We start from the raw sequence: 27,420 nt of genomic DNA, 5'->3' as shown, positions 1-27,420 counted from the left end.
AATGCTTAAAAAATGAATTAATACTCCTCAATGAAAAACGGTTACAACTCATCAAATAATATTATCAGTTTGAAAGTATGAAAGTTTATTTTTCCCTTATATTATTTAAATACTTATTAGGGATCCTTTTTTTAATATTTTTACAAAAAAAATGCAATGACCTAACCCATTTTTGACTATTGATCAAAGATTTAGGGAGTTTAATATCCAATTCCAAAAGCTTATGGAGGTTGAATGGAATTACCTAAACTTCAAATTATTTATTTTTGGAAAGAAACGAGTACTGCTACAGTTTCTGAACACAGGGGGAAAATAACCGCGACTTCCACACACACACTTGCACGACGTAGTCGGTTAAAAGCCTGGGCTATTAATCAACACACAAGTGCAGCTTACTCTGTGCTGTATTTGACGGATCCGAATCAACTTGTGCAATTACGTAAGCATTTTCCCACAGGTAAGTGAATCTACATTATTCATGATTTGAGTTTAACATATGCTCAGAACACGTATTGAAATTAATGAATCATACATATGTAGGCTATTACGGGAATCTTTAGCATTTATAGTGAATCTCAGATCTGTGCTTCTCCGCGGATCCGATATTATTCCTTCGCGTTGTTAAGATAGTTTACTGGATTAACTTATGAATTTTGCTTTCTTATGCTTCAAGTTTATAGTTCCTTCAATAGACAATATATTATATTGAATCAATAGTGTCCTTGTTGGCTTAAATTTCAGTTTCGGGTCTGTCGCGAGTAGCAGAGGCGGATTCAGGATTTAAATTTTGTGGGTTCAATCTTAAGATTTTTAGCATTGAACCCATTATATTTTTAAAGTTAGGGGTTCATATGTACTATTTATTGCAATTTTAATAATTTTTTACACATAAATTTAAGCTTCGCATCGAACGTTCGGGGTTCAATTGAACCCCTACCTTGTAGGCTAGATACGCCTCTGGTGATTCGAGACCATGTTCTGAGACGATATGTCATCCGTGCATTCATGTTTTCTGTTTGATCATGCAATTGTAGTGATTCATTTGTCGTCAGGATTCTAACAATAAATGTTTCTAATCTAGAATTGATAGATCGAGGTTGCTATTGTTAGCAGCTACATGCTAAGCATGCCACTGATATCGATGTAATCGTAAGATAGTCGAATATATATGTCTTCAGATTCGATGTTGCAATCCAATGTTGCTATCCAATGTTGTATAGTATGACGAAACGACGAGACAAGGAAATAGTTGGGGAAATTATTACTTTTAACTTTGCGCGTGTTCGTAAAGTATACGAAAAGATGATTCTTCCAATTTGTACTTTTTTAGATTTTGGGATATTGCTTTTAAATAAAGTTATTTTAAATTTTATTTAATCATTATTTATTAGAAATATTCACGCGGTAAGTTAAAAAAATTTTTTTTTTTAAATTTCAGTTGATTTATATATTTCCCATATTCTATTTCAAGTAACACCTTTTTCTTATTTAGTTTGTTTAAAAAATATAATAATACTTTTATGTGTTTGAAAAAAAAATTAATTAGATACTCAATTTTACGATAATGATATTTAAATGATCGAGAAATCCTTCTAAAGTTATTCTTTCGGATCGATTGCAAAATTTCGAGACTTCAATTTAATGGGTTCACCCATCTCTCTTTATCCACTTAAACATTAGGATTTAGTTTACTTGGCGTAGGACTCGAACTTGTGACCTAGAAAATATAAGTCCCTCAACCTTTGTCAATTAAGCTACCCTCTTGGAGCTAATGACATCCCATAACTTTCATTCTTAATTTTTGTGGCCTGCCCAATACGACATATTAATTGAAACAGAGAGTAAATTAACTTAAAAATTTAAATTATATACTAATATCAACACTTTTTAAACGCAGCATATTAAGTGATTTCTTCTCATTCGTTCAAGTTTGGATAGACAATGAACTCAATATATGTGAGAATGAAAGGTAGCAGATACTCATGAAATTAGATGTGCATGCATGTCCCGAAGACCACCATTGTAGAAAAAAAAAAGACATCGAATATTATTTTCCTTTTGTATCTAGAACTTTATACTCATGGTTTACTTTTCTCTCGGCTCAAGATTGAATTATTAGCCAGAAAAAGATATTTAATGCGACAAAGACATTCTTAAAGACAACATTAGGACGCCTGGGAGGTATTTAAAAGCTGTGCGGGAGAAAAACACTAGCCATTGATGGCTTCAAAATGGCCACTATTTCACCAATGCTAGAACATGGTCAAGTATTCATAAGTTTCAATACATCTTTGATAGCACTCATCCCAAAGGACATTCAAAACCAGAGACTTTATATTTAGGTCAAGTGGGAAACAACAATAAGATATTTGTTGAGGTGCTTTTGCCAGACTAACAAGGTCGTTGAGGCTAGGTACTAGATGTAATGGATCAACATCTCAAAATGCTTTTACGGAAAGGAGACAAATATTCGATGCATGCTCATCATATTAATACCAGAAGCACTGACTACCGTGATGGACAACAAAGTAGTGAGAGTTGTCTTAAGTGATGCAGATATAGATGTTAACGCAAGGTGGTGTAAAAGTGAACCACCTACAGTTTTTTGATGATCTGCTAGTGCTATGTTTGCCAGGGCGAGTAATTTGAAAGATGTATATTGATTATTAAATGAAGAAAAAATGGCTCAATGTTCAAACTAGATCGGAATGCACTAGCAGTTTGGTCAATATCTCTATGCTAAGTAAGGAGGACAATCATTAATGACATTGCAACCATCAAGGAACCGTCTTTTTCGGGCTCCCCCCACCCAATTGAAAAATGAAAATAAAGGACACGAAAGAACCTAGAGAATCAACTTTACAAGGGTTAGATGTTTGTTAGAGGATGTATGGATACAATACTCACTAGCAGATTGTTAGGATTTAAAAACATAATCTGAAGCAGGGATACAAAATAGGCAAGAATTAATCAATACAGATTGAGCTCTTCTTTTTTCTTTACTACATAGGAAGTCCAGACACGCATCTTTAAAAGCAGCAAAATGAAGAATCATGAATCATATGAAAGTAGAAGAGAAATGACTTAAACCTTTGGATTTGAGACAACAACTCCAAAAGCACTAAAAGTGTCGTATAGAAGCTTCTCATCTACATCCTGCATAGAAAACAGAAATGGTTTTATAAGTCAACAAAACTGCTAGCATGAGCAAGGTGATAATATGCAGATGATGTTATGCACCTAAATAAAAGTTGTTATCCACTGTCTACGTCCAGACGCATTTGAATGAGAATAGCACAAGAGTTTGTAAAATACTGTCAAAGATATCTACTGCTTACAGGATCAAGGTTCCCAACAAACAAGTTGGCACCAACATCAACACTCTTTTTATCTTGAGATGCCTGTACCAGAATAAAGTATTAGATTAAAGAGAATATGAAATATGTGGAAAAATTCATTATAGCAAGGGGAGATGCATCAATTCACAGCATTACCTTATTCACTCGTATTGGTTTCCCATAAAGTTTAATCATATTCAGTACCTTAATTGTTATATCCCGTATTTTTGAACGTCGGATTATTTGTAAGCTGAGGTGGGGCCCACACGTCAAGATTTTTTTTGGAACATGTGACAGGTCATATGAATCACATATGTGAAGTTAAACACAACTCAAGAAGGACCCTTGGGCCAAATCAAAGTGGAAGTCCTCCAAACGAATATTTTTAAGAAAACGTTTTCGGGTGACCTGACTTTGGGGGGAAAAAACGGTATTATAAGTTTGGAATTTGGAAAACTATCAAGAAATAGAAGTTGTAGATAATTGAATTAGATTTCCAACCATAGGTCGCGGGTTCTCAGGTGACGTCGGTGCAAGGAGATATGAACGTTTTAAGGTCGAAAGGTCAGTGGGCTAGGCCCAACTCGGGACCAACCGGGTTAGGCTCAAAAAAAAAGAAGAGAAAATTTAGGCCCAAAAGGAGGGGTGGCCGGCCATGTATGGCCAAGCCCACCAAAATTTTAATTAAATTTCCATGTGCTTAAATTAATATAAGGATCATTATCCTTAGAAACTTCAAGAAAGTAAGACAAGGAGAAAAACAAAAGAAAGAGAGCAAGAGTTGAAGGCCATATACGGCCATGGTGGAGCAAAATTGCCCCCTTAAAATCTTGTCCCAAAAATTATTTTCTTGTGGTATTCCTACTAATTCAAGGGTCCTTTACAACTTGATGTAATTATTTTGGAAGAAAGAACACTTGTTTCTTCAAGTTGACAACTTGGTCAAGTGAAGATGATTGTAGAAAAAGGTAAGAATTAATTCCTTTTTATTATGTTATGAAGGTTGGTTTATGTTGTAGTATGTAGAAATGAGTAGAATTTATGGAAATATTGAAGTTTACAAAGTGGGTTTGCATGTGTGCATGTGTATGTGATGTTGTATAAATAAGATAGAGTTGAATTTTATGTTGTATTCTAGTTGTAGTTGTGGTGGACCTTATATTGGAAATGGAAGAAAATGGTTCAAGTTGGCATGGAAAATTATTGGAAATAGTTATAGGAAATTATGTGATTTTAATGAAGTTTTTATGTAATTATGGAAGTGGAGTTCTAAATGTGAATTATTATGTTAGTTGGTGAATTTGGAAGGATAATAGTCCATATTGGCATGAAAGATTGGTTGTTAAGTGGTTATGAGAAGTTTTGTGATTTTATGGTAGATTTATGTAATTATGAAAATGAAATTGTTAAGGTGCAAATTATGATTATGGTTGATGAAATTGGAAGATGGAAATATGTTATGAATATGTAGAATGAAGATTAGAAGTTTTGGATGGATTGTGGTTTTGGTGGAAAGTTTGTATATTTTGTATATCTTGTGAATATTTTGTAGAAATGTTATGAAATGCTTCCGAATTATATTGTAATGGTCTTGATTAGTAATGAATGTAAAAACATTGAGATTGGTTTGGAATTGTGCAGTTAGAATGGAAGTTGTCGTCTTATGTAGAAAGGAAGACTATTTACGTTATAGTGTGTTTTGTGACGATTATTGATGTTGTTGGTATTGTTGTGTTGTTGTTGTTGATATTCTGAGCCGAGTTAAATTCTCGGGGCGTTGTATTTACAGGGGAGGTGCTGCCGAAATTCCGGTAGACAAGTACTAATTCAAAATTGAATACCAAAAGCCTTATAGTTAACATTTGGGTAAATATGACCATTTGTAGATTTTGGGTGAAATGGGAATTGAATCTGGACGAGCGTAAGGCGCAACTAAGGTATGTAAAGTCTTGCCCTTCATTCTTTGGCATGTTCTAAACATAATAGGCTCGGCCGCGAGCCTCAGATACGACCCTGTTCCTAGAAATCCGAGATTGAAATTGGCTCCATTTCATTCAATGAGATTGAATTGGTTTCTTAACATTTCGTCGGCAAAATGACCTATATGTATACAACTTTCACAAATGAAGTCGGAATGCCCTAAAACTCTCACGGATGACTCCATAAGACCTATGATCCATAATTTACGTACGCCACCTCGGTTCGGCCCAAGGTGGGCCCACAAATCCTGGTACCTTCTGTATGGCTTTAGCTAACTCATTTCTGTCCGGAATGCACGGGTAGCTTTTGGTTATTATTCTGTTTACTATGCGATAAGTGTTATGACTACCTCTATGAGTCCTATAAATTATTTTTGACATCTGGAACGTTTTTGGAAATCTTATTCGGATATTCTGAATAAGCTACTTACCTTCTGTATTTTTCTGATATACGATTTTGGCATACATGAATCTTGTGTGATGCATGATCCTGGCATGTGTGAATTATGTTTGGAAAGTAATAAATTTGGCATTCTGTAATTACCTCTTTTGCCAAGTCCCAGGCCTGTTATATTATTGTGCGCACTATGTGATATTGACCGCTGGACCCCTGACCGCGGTATGTTCGACATTGACCGCTGGACCCCTGACCGCGATATCTGCGACATTGACCGCTGGACCCCTGACCGCGGTATGTCGCGTTTGGGATGTTAACCGTTGGATACTTGACCGCGGTATGTGTGCTAGTGACCGCTGGACTTTTGGCCGCGGCAATTGTGTGTTTGATTTTATATGTGTATGAGATGGAAAGGTTTTTCGAAAGAAAGCAAAGCAGTTTGGCATTCTGATTGCCGTATTTGTCTTCTGGGATCTGATATATATGCTATATGTATCTGTATATGCTTATGACTCTGCATGCATGATGCTGTCTGTTACGCTTCTGTATATCTGATATGGATTATGACTCCGTATGTTACACTCCCGAAAATCTGATTCAGACTATGATTCAGTCTGTTACACTTCTGTACCTCTGACCCTGATTACGATTATGTCAGCCATATTCTGTGCCCTGATCCGTATGGTGATTCTGTCCGCTATATCTTTGTACTTCTGGTTCAGACTATGACTATATTTGTTATATTTCCGCTTTACATACTCAGTACATTCTCCGTACTGACCCCCTCTTCTTCGGGGGATGCGTTTCATGCCGCGCAGGTACTCCCAAGTGAGTTGAAGACAGTATAGAAGATGTTCCAGTGCAGATGGCAAGCTCCCTTTGTTCCCGGAGTGCTGCCGAGTCAGAGTTTGTATATTATGCTTTCTGGATTACATTAGAGACTTTGCAGACAGCGTCGTGGGTATTGGTTATCAGTCTGTAAGCGGTTCCGTCAGTCGATATGTCGGTCTGTCTTATGTACTAAATCTTTTATGATCATAGATTTGTTCGGCTTGGAAGCTACGAGAAAGAATAGTTCTGAAAAATAAATTATGGTGTATTTTATCTTATTTGATCTAAAAGTTTGACGTGATTTTATGTGCAACAAAAGTCAGAGGGTTCGCTCGGCCCTAAGTAAGGGTCGGGTGCCCATCACACCCTAGGGATATTGGGGTGTGACATTAATTGTCTGCAATAATCAAATCCATGCTGAAGCAAGTAAAAATAGTGTAACAAGAAATGAATACCAAAAATCAAATCCATGCTGAAGCAAGTAAAAATAGTGTAACAAGAAATATAACCAACACTTACATAGTCAGCATCTTCTTCACTTCGGAATTCCACAAAACTGTATCCTTGATGAGCATTAGTAACTCTGTCCTTGGGGACATAAACATTGACTGCAACACATATTGATTTGTATAGAGAATAAATGAGATTTAAAAGAATCTAAGTTTCTCAAAAAATCTAATGAGTCCTCAGAGGATGCTGATGAAAAATTTAAAAACAAAGAGGATGTTAAAGGGGCTAGCTGTCCAGTTAAATATTTAGACATACCTACTGGACCTGCTTGAACAAACAACTCCCATAACAACTCTTCAGTAATCTACAAATCAACCAAAAAAAGAAACTTCAGTAATCTGAATCCAGAAAAAAATTCTCAATTTTGTGAGTTACTTCAACCTTGAAAGCAACAAAAGATATAGAAAAAGAAAAAGAGAAAATGAGGGAGGAGCTACTGGAAGGGGACACCAACATCAAATATGGAGTGTTAACTGCCAAAAAAAATAAATTGCAAACTGCAGAGATGTAATGATAGATGATGAGACAAAATTTCTAAAGCTGCTAATATCCAAAATCTTCAAAAATGCGCTGAGACACATGCACATAGACACTTAGGAGTCAAGACATTAACCCTCACCAAACAGCAGAGCAGACACGTAGTTGCATATATAGTAGCGGACATACTAGGAATAACATACATGTGAAACCAATACTTGAACAAGGAATTCCCAAACACTCAGCAGAACAGGCCACATAAAGTCATACTAAGATTACATTTCAATGTCACGGGGACATAGTGTTAGGTATAGACTTCACTAAGAAACATAGTTTTTATCTACAATCATCTGGAGAGTAAGCATTTATAGTGCATATAGATAGGTAAGGATGTATCAGGCCATTCTAGCTTAAGAATAAAAGCATTGTGGTTCCATGAAAATTCATAGCAACTTCGAAAAGACTTCAATAGGAATGTTAAAATTGTTGAAATTGCAACTTTAGAACGGCTTAATAAAGAAAATGGTAAAGGAGGTTGCACGTTGTCTATGAGGAGCTAGTCAAGAGACTTACTAACCAACTTTTATCCAATTACCCTCACTCTTTTCGGTACATTGACACCATTAATTTGGCAGTAACTATTACACAAATGTTTGATTTATAGAAGGAAGCTAGTCACAACCAGACTGATACTGATTATATTGGAACAGGAAATTACCTAATCTATCAGCATAAAAGGAAAGAGAAGCAGGCAACTAACCACAAAAGATGTTTAGGAGTAGTGGTAGCAAATGGACATATTGGGTCAAATTTGGGAACGGGTTTTAAAATGAGTCAAAACCCAAGCAGCTGATATTTCATGTAATCAAATTTGGACAGTTGAAAACGAAATGACCATACTGAGGAACATTCCATTTGACTATGCTCTCTCGTCTAAAGGTCATACCTTACAAACTTGCGAGCAATTAAGAAGCTTTTGTCAATTTAACGGTGCAAAGGGAAAAACTTTTGTCAATTTAGGGAACGATGAGAACAGGTTTGAAACGGAACAAAACCCAAGCTCATATTTCATGTAGTTGAATTTGGGTGAGTTGAAAATGAATTGACCCATAATTTGACTCTGCTCTCTCGTAGGTTCACTGCGAGCAAGACTTTTGAGAAGCTTTTGTCAATTAAAGGGTGCAGATGGAAAAGCCTTTTACATGTTTTCCTAGTAGCGATGAGTCTTTGCGTTGTGTTCAAATTAGTTGCTTTATTCTGTTAGTAAACTGCTTTATTCTTTGCGTCGACAAATTTATAAAAAGGAAAATCGACTAAGAGGAGAAAACCCTAAGAATTTTTGGAATATGGAGATACCTGAACGTCAAGGTTGCCGACATAGGCGGTGGCGTCTTGGTTGCGCTCCGCTGAGTGTTGCCCCAGAAGATTTGCTCCCACACCTGGAGCTATACGGGTCGTCATTCTCGCTTCTTCACTGATTCGCTTAGCACCTCGTTGCTTCTATGTAGAGCTAGCAGGACCGAAAGGAAACAATAGGAATGAGCAGGACACAGTTTTGGTTAAAATCAAAACCAAATGAATAAAAAAATTGACATTTGATTTAATTTATTTTGATTTGGTTTTAAATTTAAAAATCGATAATATTTAGTTTGGTAATATTTTAGCACACTTAGTATATGATTAATTAAAATGGGTCATTTATTTGAAATTAGAAACCCAAATTGGTTCTTTCATCAGCCAAATTATTAGTTCAAATACGAACCCAATTCACTCCCAATATTTTCGGATTAACCCAAAACAATTTTCATAGCCCACTACTCATTTTAATTCACCCCAGCCGACATTTAAAATTGACCCAGTCCATTAAATTATTTGACCCGACCCAATTCTATTTGAACAAAAGGAACCCTTGTTCCTTTCATTTTTTTTCTCCATTGACGGAGGCTGGAGGGCAAGAATACCCTTACAAAAAACGAGTTCTTGAATCGCCTCAATTTCCCCAGAAAATAGCCGTCTTAATCTATTTTTAAATATTTCTTAAGATTCAGTCGAAATACCAAAATCATTTTTTATTTTTTTATTTTTGGCCTTTACTATCGTTTCGGATCTGAGTGAATTCAAGCTCAGATTTTCGTAGCAGTCGAGTGTAGATCGGAGATTCGAAGCCTCACTTTGCTGCACCCGAAGCAGGTAATTCTCCATTCCCTTTTATTTATTTGTTTTTCATTCTTTGGTTGCCCTGCGGTATTTTTGGTTTATTATTCCGTGATTCAAGTATGTTAGTTTAGTTAGGTTATTTTAGTTTGGATAGACAAGTCTGTTTTCTGTGATAATCTGTTTGGGTGTTTTAAGCATGTTTAAGTGGAATGATTTGGTTTGGTCTATTTAAGTATGTGAACAATTCTTCTTTATTTAGCCGATTTCAGTTTTAGCGGTTAAGATGTGTTCTTGTGTTTATATGCTAAGTTCGATTCATGTTTAGTTAGATATGTTTTCTGTGTTAGCATGTTTATGTGGTTAAGCATATAATCATAACCAAACTAAATATTATCGATTTTTAAATTTAAAACCAAATCAAATGTCAATTTTTTTATTCGATTTGGTTTTGATTTTAAGCAAAACCTCAACAGTCCTATTAATGTTTCCTTTCGGTCCTGATCATTCGTATTGTTTCCTTTCGGTCCTGCTAGCTCTACATAGAAGCAACGAGGTGCTAAGCGAATCAGTGAAGAAGCGAGAATGACGACCCGTATAGCTCCAGGTGTGGGAGCAAATCTTCTGGGGCAACACTCAGCGGAGCGCAACCAAGACGCCACTGCCTATGTCGGCAACCTTGACCCTCAGGTATCTCCAGATTCCAAAAATCCTTAGGGTTTTCTCCTCTTAGTCGATTTTCCTTTTTATAAATTTGTCGACGCTTCTGTCCAGTTTACTAACAGAATAAAGCAGCTAATTCGAACACAAGGCAAAGACTCATCGCTACTAGGAAAACATGTAAAAGGCTTTTCCATCTGCACCCTTTAATTGACAAAAGCTTCTCAAAAGTCTTGCTCGCAGTGAACCTACGAGAGAGCAGAGTCAAATTATGGGTCAATTCATTTTCAACTCACCCAAATTCAACTACATGAAATATGAGCTTGGGTTTTGTTCCGTTTCAAACCTGTTCTCATCGTTCCCTAAATTGACAAAAGCTTTTCCCTTTGCACCGTTAAATTGACAAAAGCTTCTTAATTGCTCGCAAGTTTGTAAGGTATGACCTTTAGACGAGAGAGCATAGTCAAATGGAATGTTCCTCAGTATGGTCATTTCGTTTTCAACTGTCCAAATTTGATTACATGAAATATCAGCTGCTTGGGTTTTGACTCATTTTAAAACCCGTTCCCAAATTTGACCCAACATGTCCATTTGCTACCACTACTCCTAAACATCTTTTGTGGTTAGTTGCCTGCTTCTCTTTCCTTTTATGCTGATAGATTAGGTTATTTCCTGTTCCAATATAATCAGTATCAGTCTGGTTGTGACTAACTTCCTTCTATAAATCAAACATTTGTGTAATAGTTACTGCCAAATTAATGGTGTCAATGTACCGAAAAGAGTGAGGGTAATTGGATAAAAGTTGGTTAGTAAGTCTCTTGACTAGCTCCTCATAGACAACATGCAACCTCCTTTACCATTTTCTTTATTAAGCCTTTCTAAAGTTGCAATTTCAACAATTTTAACATTCCTATTGAAGTCTTTTCGAAGTTGCTATGAATTTTCATGGAACCACAATGCTTTTATTCTCAAGCTAGAATGGCCTGATACATCCTTACCTATCTATATGCACTATAAATGCTTACTCTCCAGATGACTGTAGATAAAAACTATGTTTCTTGGTGAAGTCTATACCTAACACTATGTCCCCATGACATTGAAATGTAATCTTAGTATGACTTTATGTGGCCTGTTCTGCTGAGTGTTTGGGAATTCCTTGTTCAAGTATTGGTTTCACATGTATGTTATTCCTAGTATGTCCGCTACTATATATGCAACTACGTGTCTGCTCTGCTGTTTGGTGAGGGTTAATGTCTTGACTCCTAAGTGTCTATGTGCATGTGTCTCAGCGCATTTTTGAAGATTTTGGATATTAGCAGCTTTAGAAATTTTGTCTCATCATCTATCATTACATCTCTGCAGTTTGCAATTTATTTTTTTTGGCAGTTAACACTCCATATTTGATGTTGGTGTCCCCTTCCAGTAGCTCCTCCCTCATTTTCTCCTTTTCTTTTTCTATATCTTTTGTTGCTTTTAAGGTTGAAGTAACTCACAAAATTGAGAATTTTTTTCTGGATTCAGATTACTGAAGTTTCTCTTTTTGGTTGATTTGTAGATTACTGAAGAGTTGTTATGGGAGTTGTTTGTTCAAGCAGGTCCAGTAGGTATGTCTAAATATTTAACTGGACAGCTAGCCCCTTTAACATCCTCTTTGTTTTTAAAATTTTCATCAGCATCCTCTGAGGACTCATTAGATTTTTTGAGAAACTTAGATTCTTTTAAATCTCATTTATTCTCTATACAAATCAATATGTGTTGCAGTCAATGTTTATGTCCCCAAGGACAGAGTTACTAATGCTCATCAAGGATACGGTTTTGTGGAATTCCGAAGTGAAGAAGATGCTGACTATGTAAGTGTTGGTTATATTTCTTGTTACATTATTTTTACTTGCTTCAGCATGGATTTGATTTTTGGTATTCATTTCTTGTTACACTATTTTTACTTGCTTCAGCATGGATTTGATTATTGCAGGCAATTAAGGTACTGAATATGATTAAACTTTATGGGAAACCAATACGAGTGAATAAGGTAATGCTGTGCATTGATGCATCTCCCCTTGCTATAATGAATTTTTCCACATATTTCGTATTCTCTTTAATCTAATACTTTATTCTGGTACAGGCATCTCAAGATAAAAAGAGTGTTGATGTTGGTGCCAACTTGTTTGTTGGGAACCTTGATCCTGTAAGCAGTAGATATCTTTGACAGTATTTTACAAACTCTTGTGCTATTCTCATTCAAATGCGTCTGGACGTAGACAGTGGATAACAGCTTTTATTTAGGTGCATAACATCATCTGCATATTATCACCTTGCTCATGCTAGCAGTTTTGTTGACTTATAAAACCATTTCTGTTTTCTATGCAGGATGTAGATGAGAAGCTTCTATACGACACTTTTAGTGCTTTTGGAGTTGTTGTCTCAAATCCAAAGGTTTAAGTCATTTCTCTTCTACTTTCATATGATTCATGATTCTTCATTTTGCTGCTTTTAAAGATGCGTGTCTGGACTTCCTATGTAGTAAAGAAAAAAGAAGAGTTCAATCTGTATTGATTAATTCTTGCCTATTTTGTATCCCTGCTTCAGATTATGTTTTTAAATCCTAACAATCTGCTAGTGAGTATTGTATCCATACATCCTCTAACAAACATCTAACCCTTGTAAAGTTGATTCTCTAGGTTCTTTCTTGTCCTTTATTTTCATTTTTCAATTGGGTGGGGGGAGCCCAAAAAAGACGGTTCCTTGATGGTTGCAATGTCATTAATGATTGTCCTCCTGACTTAGCATAGAGATATTGACCAAACTGCTAGTGCATTCCGATTTAGTTTGAACATTGAGCCATTTTTTCTTCATTTAATAATCAATATACATCTTTCAAATTACTCGCCCTGGCAAACATAGCACTAGCAGATCATCAAAAAACTGTAGGTGGTTCACTTTTACACCACCTTGCGTTAACATCTATATCTGCATCACTAAAGACAACTCTCACTACTTTGTTGTCCATCACGGTAGTCAGTGCTTCTGGTATTAAGATGATGAGCATGCATCGAATACTTGTCTCCTTTCCGTAAAAGCATTTTGTGATGTTGATCCATTACATCTAGTACCTAGCCTCAACGACCTTGTTAGTCTGGCAAAAGCACCTCAACAAATATCTTATTGCTGTTTCCCACTTGACATAAATATAAAGTCTCTGGTTTTGAATGTCCTTTGGGATGAGTGCTATCAAAGATGTATTGAAACTTCTGAATACTTGACCATGTTCTAGCATTGGTGAAATAGTGGCCATTTTGAAGCCATCAATGGCTAGTGTTTTTCTCCCGCACAGCTTTTAAATACCTCCCAGACGTGCTAATTAACCCGGTCTCTAGTTCATTGCCAGTACTTCTTCTTTCCCTTTTCTTCTTGCTCCTCAAACTTTCCCGAATGCTTGGTGAAATCAGGAAGAACTTCATCCTCCTTCTGAATGGCTGGCAGCTCATTTTATCCTACCCCACCATCACAACTCTTATCTTTTTTGTATGAGAATTCATTTAGCCAACCCCAACAATTAGGACTGAGGTGTAGTTGATTTGTCCATTGCTTGTGTCTTCTTCCCCACGACGACGACAGATCTGACCAGCCGTCAGACTAAGCAACTCTGCACTTGTTGAATTTTCGACAGGATTAAATGAATCTCTATGAATACTGGAAATGTACGTTAGGGGAAAGGGGACGAGTGGTACATAGCCAGTGATTCATGTTAACATGCTAGAACAGCTTGAATGACAAACTGTGCATGTATAGGTTTTCTTATAACTAACGATGCACACATTTTACTAGGACCACATAGTTTAATTGTCATTTATAGGTGGTCTTTGTTGTCATATTTTGATGTATCATGTTTTCTTCCAGATAATGAGAGACCCTGAGACAGGGAATTCCCGTGGTTTTGGTTTCATTAGTTACGATTCATTTGACGCCTCTGATGCAGCAATTGAGGTAACTGCCCTTTTACCTTTTTGCTTACCAACCATAACTTGTACAAGTACATGAAATGTTGAGACTTACAAGTCCAAAAAGTTCAAATCTATGTGTTAGCTACTCCCTCTGTCCCAATTTATGTGATCCACTTTCCTTTTTAGTCTCGCCCCAAATAGAATGGTACATTTCCTTATTTGACAACAATTTAACTTTAAACTTTACCTTTTACGCTTAACGAGATGATTTATAACCACACATATATCTTTTGCTTGTTTTAGGCTTCAACAAAAAAAAAAAATCTTTTGCTTGTTTTAGGCCACAAGATTCAGAAATCTTCCTTTATTTCTTAAACTCTGTGCCCAGCCAAACTATATTACATAAATTGGATGGAGGGAGTATTGTTTTACTTGGAGCCCGTGCTGTGTGTGGAGTTCAGATTTTGCATCTTCATCTGATATTACTTGTTTTATACATGTCTGGAGAACTCTCCAGATTTTGATGTGCTTACTTGTTTTATACATTTCTGGAGAACTCTCCGGATTTTAATGTGCTGTTGCTTTTGAGGTTTCAAATCCTGCCCATAGCAGATTCTTTCTAGCTGATGAATCTGCATTTTGACTTCCAACTTGGCGTTTCTGCAGGCAATGAATGGTCAATATCTTTGCAACCGTCAAATTACTGTGTCATATGCCTACAAGAAAGATACAAAGGGGGAACGTCATGGCACTCCTGCTGGTAAGAATTTGTGTTTCAGAAAAATGAAGTCAATGTGGTTGTCTCCGATCAAGACTGTTGAACTGTGTTTTGCTTGTGCGATCACAATTTGGATATGTCAATTGAACTTAAAGTGGTGATTTGGAACCATAAGTTTGTAGAAGACTGAGCTAGTATTTTGGAATTCTTCAAAGTGGGTAATAAGGGGAATGGGTGAGGTGGTTTATTAAAATAAACAAGTTGCTCTTCTGCATCTTCTCTGCATTTTGAATTTCAGAAACTTCATTATCTTTTTTAATTATGTAGCCATTACTTTTCCAACACACTTTGGGGCAATTCTGATTTGTTGTGGATGATGATATGCAGAGAGGGTTTTAGCTGCTAGTAATCCGGGTACCCAGAAAAACAGGCCTCACACAATGTTTGCAAGTGGACCCCCAACACTTCCCGGTGTTCCACAAGCTAATGGTGCGGTTGCTACTCCCGTTCCCCCACGGCCTTTTGCAAATGGTCCTATGCCTCCAGCTCCTGTTCCAGCAATCCGGCCACCACCTATGCAGCCTAATATGTACCCACCAATGCAAATGCCTCCACCACAAGCTTGGCAGGGACAGCCTATGCAACCAGGTTCAGCTGGCATGCCTCAGCAGCAAATGCAATTCAGAGGAATGCCACCTCCACCGCCCCCACAGGTACCTCCACCCTTAAATAGGCCCCCTCCACCACCAGCTGCAATGGGTGGTAATGTTTGGCGACCACCACCACCACCTCAGCACTTTAATGGTGGTCACCATCCAATGCAACATGTGTCGATGCCGCCACCCCCTCCACCTGCACAAGGTTGAAAACTTGAGATGCCAAATTTTGTAGTAGCTTGAATGTATCTTTACTTTCTGGGATACATATTGTTAAACTAGTGCATACGCTGTAAAAAAGTGGACGGTATTTCAACCTTTTAGTCGAGGATTGTTCCATGTGGAAGTAACTTTTGCTTTTGACCTCTATGGGAGGTAGAGCAAGATGATTGTTGATTTAGTGGAAACGCCATATGCAATCTCTGAGACGTCTGATTGTAACAATCTACACGTCACAAAATTAGATAGTTATGACTTATGTGATTGCTAGTTGTCTGTTCCTCCAACCGTACAAGGATCTGCTAAACATTCTTTGTGTTGGAAGAAGTTTAACATTTCAAAATTTACATGAGGACAGTTAAAAGTTTGTTGTGGCCCTTTATTCAGCAGCTCCTTCATGCTTCTGTTCACTACTTAAAGGTCAATATTTCAGTTTCAGGGTATTCAAAGATTGCATGGCAATGGTGATGATTTTTTTTTTTTTTTTTTTTTTTTTTTGTCTTTTTTCAATGCCGCACTCTTGTTGATGTTAACATTGCGGTGAGAGGCAAAAGTATGTTTGATTTCCAAGTACTTTGAATCGATAATTGAATGAATAATAACTAAACGCAAAATGACTAATAAGTTCTATCATCTATGCACTTGCGTGTAGAAGTATTACAATATGGGTTGGTAAGCATGTAACTATTATGCCTCTTTGTGGCTACCAACGAAAAAGGAGTTACAAGGCATTATTGCCATTAACCGATGTGATTTAAAGGGAAACTTAAGGCCACAAGCTGCCTTATGAACGTGGGAGAAGAATTGGATAATCTGGCACTTTAAAGGTTGCACTTTAACATATTGACTTGTTATATTAAAATGCTCAAAATATTTACAATTTATATAACTGACTCTAACTCGCTTGTATTTAAAGCTAAATTGCTGCCGTAAATAATTTTTATACTAAAAATGCACTATAATCGGTTATAACAAGTTGATTCTTTTTTCCATATGACTAGTCATTTTGTTAACTAGTTAACTAACCCGCGCAAACGTCGTCATACATCTTTTTCTAAATTTAGTAGATATAAAAGAAATAATAAATTTATAATATAGAAAATAAAAATATATATGTAACGTAAAATGTGCATATGAAAAAATAAAATTTAAAATATGACGAAAATGTATATATAAGAAATCAAACAAAAACGGAAAATTAACAAAATAAAGAATTGACTACTTTCTTACTTCATGATTATAGATTTCTCAAAAACACTTCCATCAATTTTAAAGGTGAAGTTAAACACTCAAATTTATGAAGAAAACTTTATCATATAGTAAGGATCAATATTTTTTTTTTTTTCACACAATGATATATAGAGTTGTTAACAGTTCTACTTATTAATATTATTGAAAGTTGATATAGGTTGTTTAGTTGATTGTAGTTAAACTCTTCTGTTAAATCAAGAGGCAGCGTGTAGTTCGTTGAATGCCAAGTGCAACAACTATTTAGGCAACAAATTTGATAAAATTGATTCAAACAATATACTTCTAAAAAATATAGTGATTATATATAATATTTTCGATCTTTCTGAAACTTTACTTTAGATTTTGGACACTAACTATTGAAATATTATAAGCGAAAACAAATATACCAAATACCATAATGGTTATGCCTACTAAAAGACATCAAGACCCTTGTCAAACGGGACAAATACAATGCCCCTTTGAAGAAAAAAAATGACTTCTCAAAATCAATATTTCTCTTGTTAATTCATGGCATTTAAAAAATACAGATAAAATTGCTTATTAACATTCCAAAATACCATTAGAATTGTTCCATGTATGCCTACTAAAAAACATGAACTTCTAGAATTCCTATTAACATATACATTCGCGATTCGTGAAAACAAAAAATTGAAATAAAAAAAAAAAATATCAACTATAAAATCAATTGTTTTCAGGAAAGAGAATTTAAAAGAAGACCATTAGCCCTGCGCCAATACCGAGACATATTTATTTATGAGCCAATGTTACATATGATGCCATTTCAATTGGGGTGTTCCAAATTATTTGACATTATTTTACTAATAACTTTTTTATGTAAGTTCAATTACGTTCAAAAATAAATTTATTTAAATATTTAAAATTTAAAGATTTGATGTAATTTATCTTTATTTATAATTTAATTTTTTCACAATTTACTTTAATATCAGCTTCATTACTACAACTAATAGAATTGATCAGTCAAATTATATTCACACAAAACTTCATATGAATACATAACATGTGTAATTCTAAATCCAACGAAGGAAATGGAAGTTCTATTCGATCGCTACGCATTTCATATGAAGTCATGCGCGAATGTGTGTGTGTGTCTATATATATATAAATAAAATAAACTTCATATGAAATGTATAACAGGTGTAATTCTAAATTCAACGAAGGAAATGAAAATTATATTCGATCCGCATCTACCAAATTAACTTCTTATACAAAAATCAAATTAATTCTTCTTTCGTGAACAAAAAATTGAACAGAGAAGGGACCAACATAACTGAAAATGAATATTCTCCTAACGAAAAGCAATGAATACATGTGTAGATCTGAAATACCAATTTAGTATAGAAGATGACTACATGATGTAATCCCAACGCTGCAGAAATATAAAGGGGTCACGTAGAAAATATTCATATAGCAGCAGCCTTCATCTCTTTTCTTCACAAAGGTTATTAGAGAGAATATTGGAAGCCTTCACAATTCATGAGTCATTTGAACATAAGAAGATTGTCCTTTATATATTTTTAGGGTCACTTACACTTTCTTGACCCTTTGTTTTTTGTAACTAATGTGAAATTTAAGGGACCATTAATAGGGAATACCAACAGAATTAGAAATCAGTACGTGCTTATGAGTTTTGGTTCTCAATAAATTAGAAGATGAAAAGTTGGGATGATAAATGACAATAATTGTGACTTTTATTCTTAATGAATAAGATAAGATAAATGATTAAAAAAATAGGAAAAAAGTCCAAAAAAAGGAGAAAAAAAATAAATGTCAATGAAGGTCATTGAAAGGTGACACATAAGATTGCCTATTCCTAACTTTATATTATATATAGATTACCAAGAAGTTATTACAATTCCATAGCTTAACTTACTCAGCTAGCTGTCTAAAAACTACTAGAAATAACTACAAGCTGATATTACAAGTGGAGTATTTGATATATTTTCTAAATTGATAAATCGAAACTACTATGAATAGTTCTCATTTAATTAATCTTTGATGAGAAGACTTACCTTATTTTTATGTTTAATGCATATGCAGCCTCCTAAATTTATCATTTTTTTTCATCTTGACACCTCAATTAAGTGTTATTCCTATTGAATCTTGAACTCGTTCTCAAGTGTGTCTATCAAACCCTCTAAATCTAATTTTTATTAAAAGCAAAAACTAAATTGTGGTAATGAAGGTGAAGTAATATTTTAGATGTGGGGTAAACTATTCTTTAGGTCATAGATGTGTCGGTTTCTGCTGGTTCTGCTCTTCCACTGCCAACTTAATTATGAGCTTACTCTTTTTTCCCTCTCAATTGTTATTAATCTTAGCTAAAAGATGACATAATTAAAATAGAATATATATTAGCATGTTTCTATATTAAAGATAGCATACTATGTAAGTCAAATTGTGTCTGCTAGACACATTTGAGGACGAGTTCAGGAGTTTAACAGGAACAACACTTAGTTAAGATGCCAAAATAAAATTAAAAAAAGGACAAGTTCGTGGGGCTGCGTATGCATTAAGCCTGATTTTTATACTCTCTCTGTTTCAATTTATATGAACCTATTTTCTTTTTAATCCGTGCCAAAATGAAAGGCCTCTTTCCTAATTTGAAAAAAAAATACACTTTATGAAATGATTTACAGCCATACAAATATTCAAGACTTATTTTGAATCAAAATTTTCAAAACTCTTCACTTTTTTTTAAATGTCGTACCCAGTCAAATAGATTCACATCAATTGTAACGGAGGGAGTATTATAAGTAGTATATCCCCCATAAAAAAGTCGTCTCGTGTTTGTGTTAATATAGATAGTAACTACTCCGTAAAATAGTCAGAAAAGACAGGTAATTGATGTAGACACCACAATCACAAAAAGAAATATTTTGAACAATTAATTTTATTCTACAACAACCTATCGCTGTATATTAAGTTAATTTGACATTTTTAGTAATGTTCACAAAAGTTTAACTCTACAAGGTGAGATGTTGTCACATTCTTAGAACCGAAACTAAAGCGTCGAAGAATAATTGCACCGATCACAACTAACTTTGATATAACGTGAAATAATTACTGCCACCAATTAACCAAAGAGTTCACCACCAGTGATACTAATGATACTAGTGATGATTATGTAGTGCTCACAAAAGTTTAACTCTATAAGGTGAGATGTCAATTTTTTAGAACCGAAACTAAAGCATCGAAGAATAATTGCACCGATCACAACTTTGACATAACTTGAAATAATTACTGCTACCAATTAACCAAAGAGTTCACCACCAGTGATACTAATAATACTAATGATGATGATAATACAATATACTAGTAGTAAGATAGACGTAGCAAGAAATCTAAACCTAGAGAGAAAAGGTGAAGACTAAAATGACGATCATATATGTGATACTGATATAATAATAAGACCGGAAAAAACAAGAGACTAGTGGTGAGGACAGAAAGTGAGCAAGTAGCATGTAGCTGAAGACATATATATTCGACTATCTCGTTTCATTTTTGTTTTTCATTTCCTTATTCTCAAATCCAAAAGATCTTCTCATACTTAGAATTTTTTTGCGATGTGCTCCTTTTTTGGTACTTTCTTCTTTTTACCACTTAAACACATCACAAATGCTTAAAAAATGAATTAATACTCCTCAATGAAAAACGGTTACAACTCATCAAATAATATTATCAGTTTGAAAGTATGAAAGTTTACTTTTCCCTTATGTTATTTAAATACTTATTAGGGATCCTTTTTTTAATATTTTTACAAAAAAATGCAATGACCTAACCCATTTTTGACTATTGATCAAAGATTTAGGGAGTTTAATATCCAATTCCAAAAGCCTATGGAGGTTGAATGGAATTACCTAAACTTCAAATTATTTATTTTTGGAAAGAAACGAGTACTGCTACAGATTCTGAACACGGGGGGAAAATAACCGCGACTTCCACACACACACACACTTGCACGACGTAGTCGGTTAAAACCCTGGGCTATTAATCAACACACAAGTGCAGCTTACTCTGTGCTGTATTTGACGGATCCGAATCAATTTGTGCAATTACGTTTGCATTTTCCCACAGGTAAGTGAATCTACATTATTCATGATTTGAATTTAACATATGCTTAGAACTTGTATTGGAATTAATGAATCATACAGATGTAGGCTATTACGGGAATCTTTAGCATTTATAGTGAATCTCAGATCTGTGCTTCTCCGCGGATCCGATATATTATTCCTTCGCGTTGTTAAGATAGTTTACTGGATTAACTTATGAATTTTGCTTTCTTATGCTTCAAGTTTATAGTTCCTTCAATAGACAATATATCATATTGACTCAATAGTGTCCTTGTTGGCTTAAATTTCAGTTTCGGGTCTGTCGCGAGTAGCAGAGGCGGATTCAGGATTTAAATTTTATGGGTTCAATCTTAAGATTTTTAGCATTGAACCCATTATATTTTTAAAGTTAGGGGTTCATATGTACTATTTATTGCAATTTTAATAATTTTTTACACATAAATTTAAGCTTCGCATCGAACGTTCGGGGTTCAGTTGAACCCCTACCTTGTAGGCTAGATACGCCTCTGGTGATTCGAGACCATGTTCTGAGACGATATGTCATCCGTGCATTCATGTTTTCTGTTTGATCATGCAATTGTAGTGATTCATTTGTCGTCAGGATTCTAACAATAATGCTTCTAATCTAGAATTGATAGATTGAGGTTGCTATTGTTAGCAGCTACATGCTAAGCATGCCACTGATATCGATGTAATCGTAAGATAGTCGAATAGATATGTCTTCAGATTCGTCTCTAGCAATAAATTCTTTGGTTTGTTGAGAAGATCCAATGTTGTATAGTAATTTTTTTGGGACAAAACGATTTTTTTTATCATAGTCTTTTAACTTTGTTGCATAATTTGAATGATAAGCAGAGTATTGTGTGATGGCTGGTCAACGAAATAGCTATGGGAAGCGCTCCCATTCTCGGTCTGATTATGCTGACAATGGGGGAAATAAAAGGAGAAATACTGGCTTTGATAAGGACTCTTTCTCTATTGGTCCTGATGACACAGTTTATCGGTACTTATGCCCTGGGAAGAAAATTGGAAGTATTATTGGCAGGGGAGGTGAGATTATTAAGCAATTAAGGGTGGACACTAAATCTAAAATCAGGATTGGTGAGACGGTGCCTGGCTGTGAGGAACGTGTTGTCACCATCTACAGCTCAAGTGAGGAAACAAACGACTTTGATGGATCTGAAGATTGTGTTTGTCCTTCCCAGGATGCGCTTTTTACAGTCCATGAGAAAATTGTTAGCGAGACAGTTGATGAGGATTCTGAGGATGCTCCCCAGGTTACCATCAGGCTTCTAGTGCCTTCAGATCAGATTGGATGTATTATTGGGAAAGGGGGTCAGATAGTACAGAATATACGTAGTGAAAGTGGTGCCGAGATTCGTATATTGAAAGATAATCATTTGTCTGCATGTGCATTGAGCTCGGATGAACTTCTGCAGGTAATGGAGGATCATATCCTATTTGATCTTCCCTTTCTTTGACTGTATCACACTGTTGTTTTCCGTGTTAGGTACCTTTAACGTTAAATTTCATTAGGTTGTTTCAGTTAATTGTCTTGCTAAAAATTTGATCGAGTCCCTCTGCTCGTTGTTCATTTACGAAGTTGCATGTTTTTCTTCTTTAACAGTAAGTAAAATAAAGTTGCATGCTTTCTTATTTCAGCCTATTTATTTTAGTGTTCTTTTTGGTAGTCCCTTTTCTGATTTGTTATGTGAAGACTTGGACCACTTCACCCGTAATTGTTGTTTGTTCACACTAAGGTTTCAGTTTCAATCTGACTGCATTAGTATTGGGGACTTGATATTTTTTCTCCCGGTTGACTTCAGTACTCGTTGATTCAATTGGGTTTCAGATATCTGGTGAAGCCACTGTAGTTAAGAAGGCTCTTTATGAAATAGCAACTCGTCTTCATAAGAATCCATCCCGTTCTCAACACTTGCTTGCTTCTGCTGCACCAAATATCTACTCTTCGAATTCACATGTTGGTCCTACTGGTGGTGCTCCAATCGTAGGAATAGCCCCATCGATGGGGTCTTATGGGGGCTACAAAGGAGAGAGTACGGACTTGTCAAGGTCTTTTTACTCAGCTCCAAGGAATGAGTCTTCTTCAAAAGAATTTTATATCCGTTTGCTGTGTCCTACTGCAAATATTGGTGGTGTTATTGGTAAAGGTGGTGTCATAATCAATCAAATTAGACAAGAATCTGGCGCAGCAATCAAAGTTGATAGTTCTGCTGCTGAAGGTGATGATTGTGTGATTTCAATTTCTAAACAAGAGGTATTTTCTGTTTCTTTTGATGTTTTGCATTTGAGTGTACAAGTTGAGAGTATTTGTCCAAGGTAAGGATTTATTTTCATGCTTGTTTTTTCTAGTTTTTCGAGGACCCATATTCTCCAACTGTTGAAGCAGCATTGCGCCTGCAACCGAGGTGCAGTGAGAAAGTTGAAAGAGATTCTGGTCTTGTATCATTCACCACAAGATTGCTGGTCCCAAAATCTCAAATAGGCTGTCTTATTGGGAAAGGAGGAGGCATAATCAATGAGATGAGGAAAATTACGAAAGCTAATATTCGTATACTGAAGGAAGGCCTCCCCAAGGTTGCAGCTGAAGATGATGAGATGGTGCAGGTAACTATACTGATAAGACTTTTAAAGCTCATATGCACCAAAAGTATCTCCTACTCTCTCTCTCTGGAAGAAAAAAGAAGTTGCTGGTCTCTCCCTGCACTCATCTTTTGGATTGTGATGGCATAGGAATGAGGGGTCTTTGATTTTGGATGTAGACATCTTGAGGAGCCATATATATCTATTTTCTTTAGGTCAATATTAATTGAACTAAGATATCTTTGATTAAGTTTTTAGGAAGAGTCCACAGGCTGCATCATTCAATTATTCTTTCATAATTATTTTGTGTTTGTATTCTTCTGCTGTACTCTGTTTGCAAAAGAAACTTCCCATGGGAAGGAGAAAAGAAAAGAAAAAGGGAAAGATCAATCACACAATATGAAGAGATGGGGTTGCCAATGCAAAACTCTCTTAGGCTAGTATTTATTTCTCATCGTAGGTCTTATTAGCATTTTCTTATGCTTAGAATTCTTATACTTCTTGGTTTCTTAGTTCTGCAGGAGTATCTTGTTATATTATCTGGTTACTTATAATTATGCTTGTTATTTGCTCAACTGACCTCATCTATATTCTTCCAAACATTTATCAGATCTCAGGAGAACTTGATGTTGTTAAGGATGCACTCATGCAAGTAACTTCACGTTTGAGGGCAAACCTTTTTGAAAGAGAGGGTGCCACATCTGCCTTTTTGCCAGTTCTTCCCTACCTCCCCATGACAACAGATTCAGATACGTTGATACACGAAAGTAGGGACACTAGAAGACATGGACACTCTTACTCAGCTGGGTATGGTGGTATGAGGGATCTTCCACGTGCTGATGGATATAGAAGTTACAGTGGTATCCAGGTAACATAGGGTTTCATTGCTTGAGGAGCAGAATTTATGCAAAATTTGTGTGAATTCTTTAACTTCCTTTGTTATGTATATTTCCTCGATTATATGTGCATCCTTTGTTGTTAATTTCTAATTCCATCAGCAGAGTAGCAGCATAGGATATGGAGCTTATGAAGGATATTCCCTTGGGCGCTCTGGTGGTTCTAGGTAAGTTGTTCTGATTTCCATCTTGTACCACCAGTCTGTTGTCTCGTAGATATACAACTACTATGCCTCAGTCCAAGCAAGTTGGGTAACTATAGGAATCCTCATTGTCCATGTCGCTCCATTTTAATTCATTCCAGTCCAATATTACATAAAACAATATAAAAAAGAAAACGTTCTTTAAAGAAAAACCAGTATGACCTGTTCGAGTAAATTTTTGTTTGCTTTTAATTCCTTTTTAGCTGCTAACTGTTTTGATCACGTGTTTGTTTCTTGGATGTTTATGTCTGACCTTCAAACACTAATTAGCACTTGTGGCTTTGTAACTCTCCATCTGCTGCGGATGGCTTTTGTGTAGCTTATATAATTATAGTTGCTCCAAGTTTAGAAAATGAGAGTTACAGTTTCTTCTTATTATTATTCACTTTTTAAGCTCCTGCTTCCAGGTCATCGGGGCAAGACCCTGCTTCCCGGATAAAAAGTTATGGTTACTAGAGTGCGTAACTGGACCTGCAGGTAGCTCGTGGATCCCCCTCTTTGCATTGCATTGCATTGCATTGCTTCTTTCATTTGATTAGCCAAAATTTCATAGCTAGCTCAGCTCGTACTAAAGTTGACATTTTGGTATGATGACCTTGCCTCTCTCCCTGTTGAAACTAATGCTGTTGTTTTCCCTTTGCTTCCTTCCCTCACAACAAAACAGCTGAGATATATGAAGCCTGAAGCCAGCCTATTGCCTCCTTTGCGCCTAAACCAGAAGACCATAAATGAGGATTTGGGAACTTTGGTCTACCTTGATGCTTTTCTTTAGGAGGACCATAACTGAAGATTTTACCTACTATTCAAATTTGCCATGTCCTGACACCATGCACTTACAAGCTCAAATCATGTGGTCCCAAGAATCTGTGTAGCCAACACACCTTATCCTTCTTCCCTTTGTGTGATTGTAACCCTTTGTGTGGTTGTATTACAGATGAATTAACACTTGAATCTCAGCCATGTCTTGATGTCCCCTTTTTCAGTTATTATTGTCGGATTTTTTAATTTGATGAGGTTAGATGTTAGACCTGTTGGCCTCGTGCAGTTCTGTCTAGTTTTTCTGGTTCTTTAGAATGGACAATTTAATGTATCCTGACATTGGAACATAAGTCATTGTACCATATCTTAAATTTTAAATTTCATTTCATCTTCTCTTATTTGCTTCTGATAGCCCTGAATGTTTGCTCAAGATGTGATCATATTCGATCATAATTTTCTTGCCTGATCAATTCATTGGCAAATCATCTTCCAAACTTTTCGCTGATTGTTTTGAAGAGGATGTCATGGATACCAAACGGACATGCAGCATGAGCTAAAGGTCTGCCTGCAGTTCTCTGTAGACACAGATTTTGAATGTAATTGAATAATGCATAATATACCAGTAAGTAAATTTATCTGATCTGATCTGCAGATTTTGAATGTAATTGAATAATGCATAATATACCAGTAAGTAAATTTATCTGATCTGATCTGCATTGCCAGTCACTGTAGACCTGACAGACTCTGGGGAGGAATAAGTTACCTCAAAGCGGTAAATCTGGCTGTAAGTTCTTAGTAGCTTACAATCATGTACTTATGGTTATGATTTAGTTTGTGTGCAAGCTAAGATAATTTCCTTAATCATCAGGTTTAACAGATCTTGCTCATATATGCACCTTATAGGTATGTCGCGTTCTCTGTCTTTATTTGACAAGAATGTTTTTTTTTTCAACTTCAAAAAGCGTGAGCTTTCATTTTCCTTCCCCCCCACCCCCCCGAACTCCCAACCCTCTTTTTGGGGGGTTGATCGTCAATTTCAAAAAGTGTGCTTTCATTATGGATCTTGAGCTTGCACTTCTTTGTGTTCATCTTGCCTACTATTCTAAAATGCGGTTGGTGATTTTTCTTCTGTTGTCTTCGCTATTGCAACTCTTTTGGGAAATAATGCTCCATTTAAAGAATCATGTGAAGAAACAGTGATCGTTATAAGGTTTGAGAGAATTACAGTTGACAAACACAATCAATGGTGTAGAAGAATCAGAAGCTAAGGCAAGATGTTGCTCTCTTACAAGTACTTGCACCACTTGAGGCTAAGTAGGAGATGATGCTTTCCTACAACTAGCCAACTACGGAACCCAACTAAGAATTGCTTTTTGTGGCCATGTATACCGTGTACTGTGCATATTGTGATTGACTTGAACAACTTTTTCTCTCAGGTCTGGAGGCAGTGGGATCTGTAAATTGTATAGGCAGCTGGTGGGATTTGGTGAAGAGCTGATGTTAAGCTCACTCAGCTCTTATGGTTCTATTGTCAAAAGATATCTTCAATTGCTTTAGATTACATTCTCTAATTTATTAATGCAATCATCTGGCATGGTGGTTCATTGGAACTAAGATGAGGTTCTTGTCGTCCTTGGTGACCAAACAATAGCATGCCGCGTTGTCTGGTAAATTAACATGGATATTGTAGTGTGGTATGTTCACGTCTTTATGCTAAATTAACTTGTTCGCTGGGA

General features: G+C 35.8%; 3 protein-coding genes and 1 long non-coding RNA gene across 14 annotated transcripts; 2 read left to right on the top strand and 2 right to left on the bottom strand.

Annotated features, from left to right (window-relative positions):
- The first annotated feature begins 219 nt into the window (after window positions 1-219).
- Window positions 220-27,420, top strand: LOC132624979 (KH domain-containing protein HEN4-like). 11 transcript variants are annotated; one of them, XR_009576595.1, is made up of 10 exons: window positions 220-457; window positions 22,078-22,661; window positions 23,075-23,500; window positions 23,596-23,850; window positions 24,437-24,694; window positions 24,825-24,889; window positions 25,333-25,402; window positions 26,201-26,243; window positions 26,408-26,468; window positions 26,553-27,420. XR_009576595.1 is itself a non-coding variant. In XM_060339742.1 (8 exons), the coding sequence occupies exons 1-7, from the start codon at window positions 235-237 to the stop codon at window positions 25,379-25,381; spliced, it is 1,857 nt and encodes a 618-aa protein (XP_060195725.1). In that variant the 5' UTR covers window positions 220-234; the 3' UTR covers window positions 25,382-25,402; window positions 25,590-27,420. The 11 variants fall into 11 exon arrangements, 7 of the variants coding, with proteins under 7 accessions (XP_060195725.1, XP_060195724.1, XP_060195723.1 ...); XR_009576592.1 differs by having other exon boundaries at window positions 26,201-26,306; XR_009576593.1 differs by having other exon boundaries at window positions 26,408-27,420.
- Window positions 2,182-3,550, bottom strand: LOC132622233 (uncharacterized). Its single transcript, XR_009575850.1, has 3 exons — window positions 3,495-3,550; window positions 3,339-3,401; window positions 2,182-3,156 (listed from the first exon to the last, which is right to left on the bottom strand). It is a non-coding gene; the product is annotated as an uncharacterized LOC132622233 (long non-coding RNA).
- Window positions 6,728-9,052, bottom strand: LOC132621896 (uncharacterized). The gene is made up of 4 exons (XM_060336368.1): window positions 8,889-9,052; window positions 7,311-7,359; window positions 6,934-7,153; window positions 6,728-6,791 (listed from the first exon to the last, which is right to left on the bottom strand). The coding sequence occupies exons 1-4, from the start codon at window positions 8,991-8,993 to the stop codon at window positions 6,728-6,730; spliced, it is 438 nt and encodes a 145-aa protein (XP_060192351.1). The 5' UTR covers window positions 8,994-9,052.
- On the top strand, window positions 9,444-16,089 carry LOC132621532 (uncharacterized). Its single transcript, XM_060335842.1, has 10 exons — window positions 9,444-9,722; window positions 10,223-10,376; window positions 11,902-11,950; window positions 12,108-12,196; window positions 12,319-12,375; window positions 12,469-12,531; window positions 12,714-12,779; window positions 14,244-14,330; window positions 14,954-15,047; window positions 15,393-16,089. Exons 2-10 carry the CDS (start codon window positions 10,272-10,274, stop codon window positions 15,869-15,871), a joined length of 1,089 nt encoding a protein of 362 aa, XP_060191825.1. The 5' UTR covers window positions 9,444-9,722; window positions 10,223-10,271; the 3' UTR covers window positions 15,872-16,089.

Source organism: Lycium barbarum, chromosome 12 (assembly GCF_019175385.1).
Source record: "Lycium barbarum isolate Lr01 chromosome 12, ASM1917538v2, whole genome shotgun sequence".
Lineage (NCBI taxonomy): Eukaryota > Viridiplantae > Streptophyta > Magnoliopsida > Solanales > Solanaceae > Lycium > Lycium barbarum.
The sequence above is the reverse complement of the archived record's forward strand: the minus strand, read 5'-3'. Positions and strand labels throughout refer to the sequence as shown.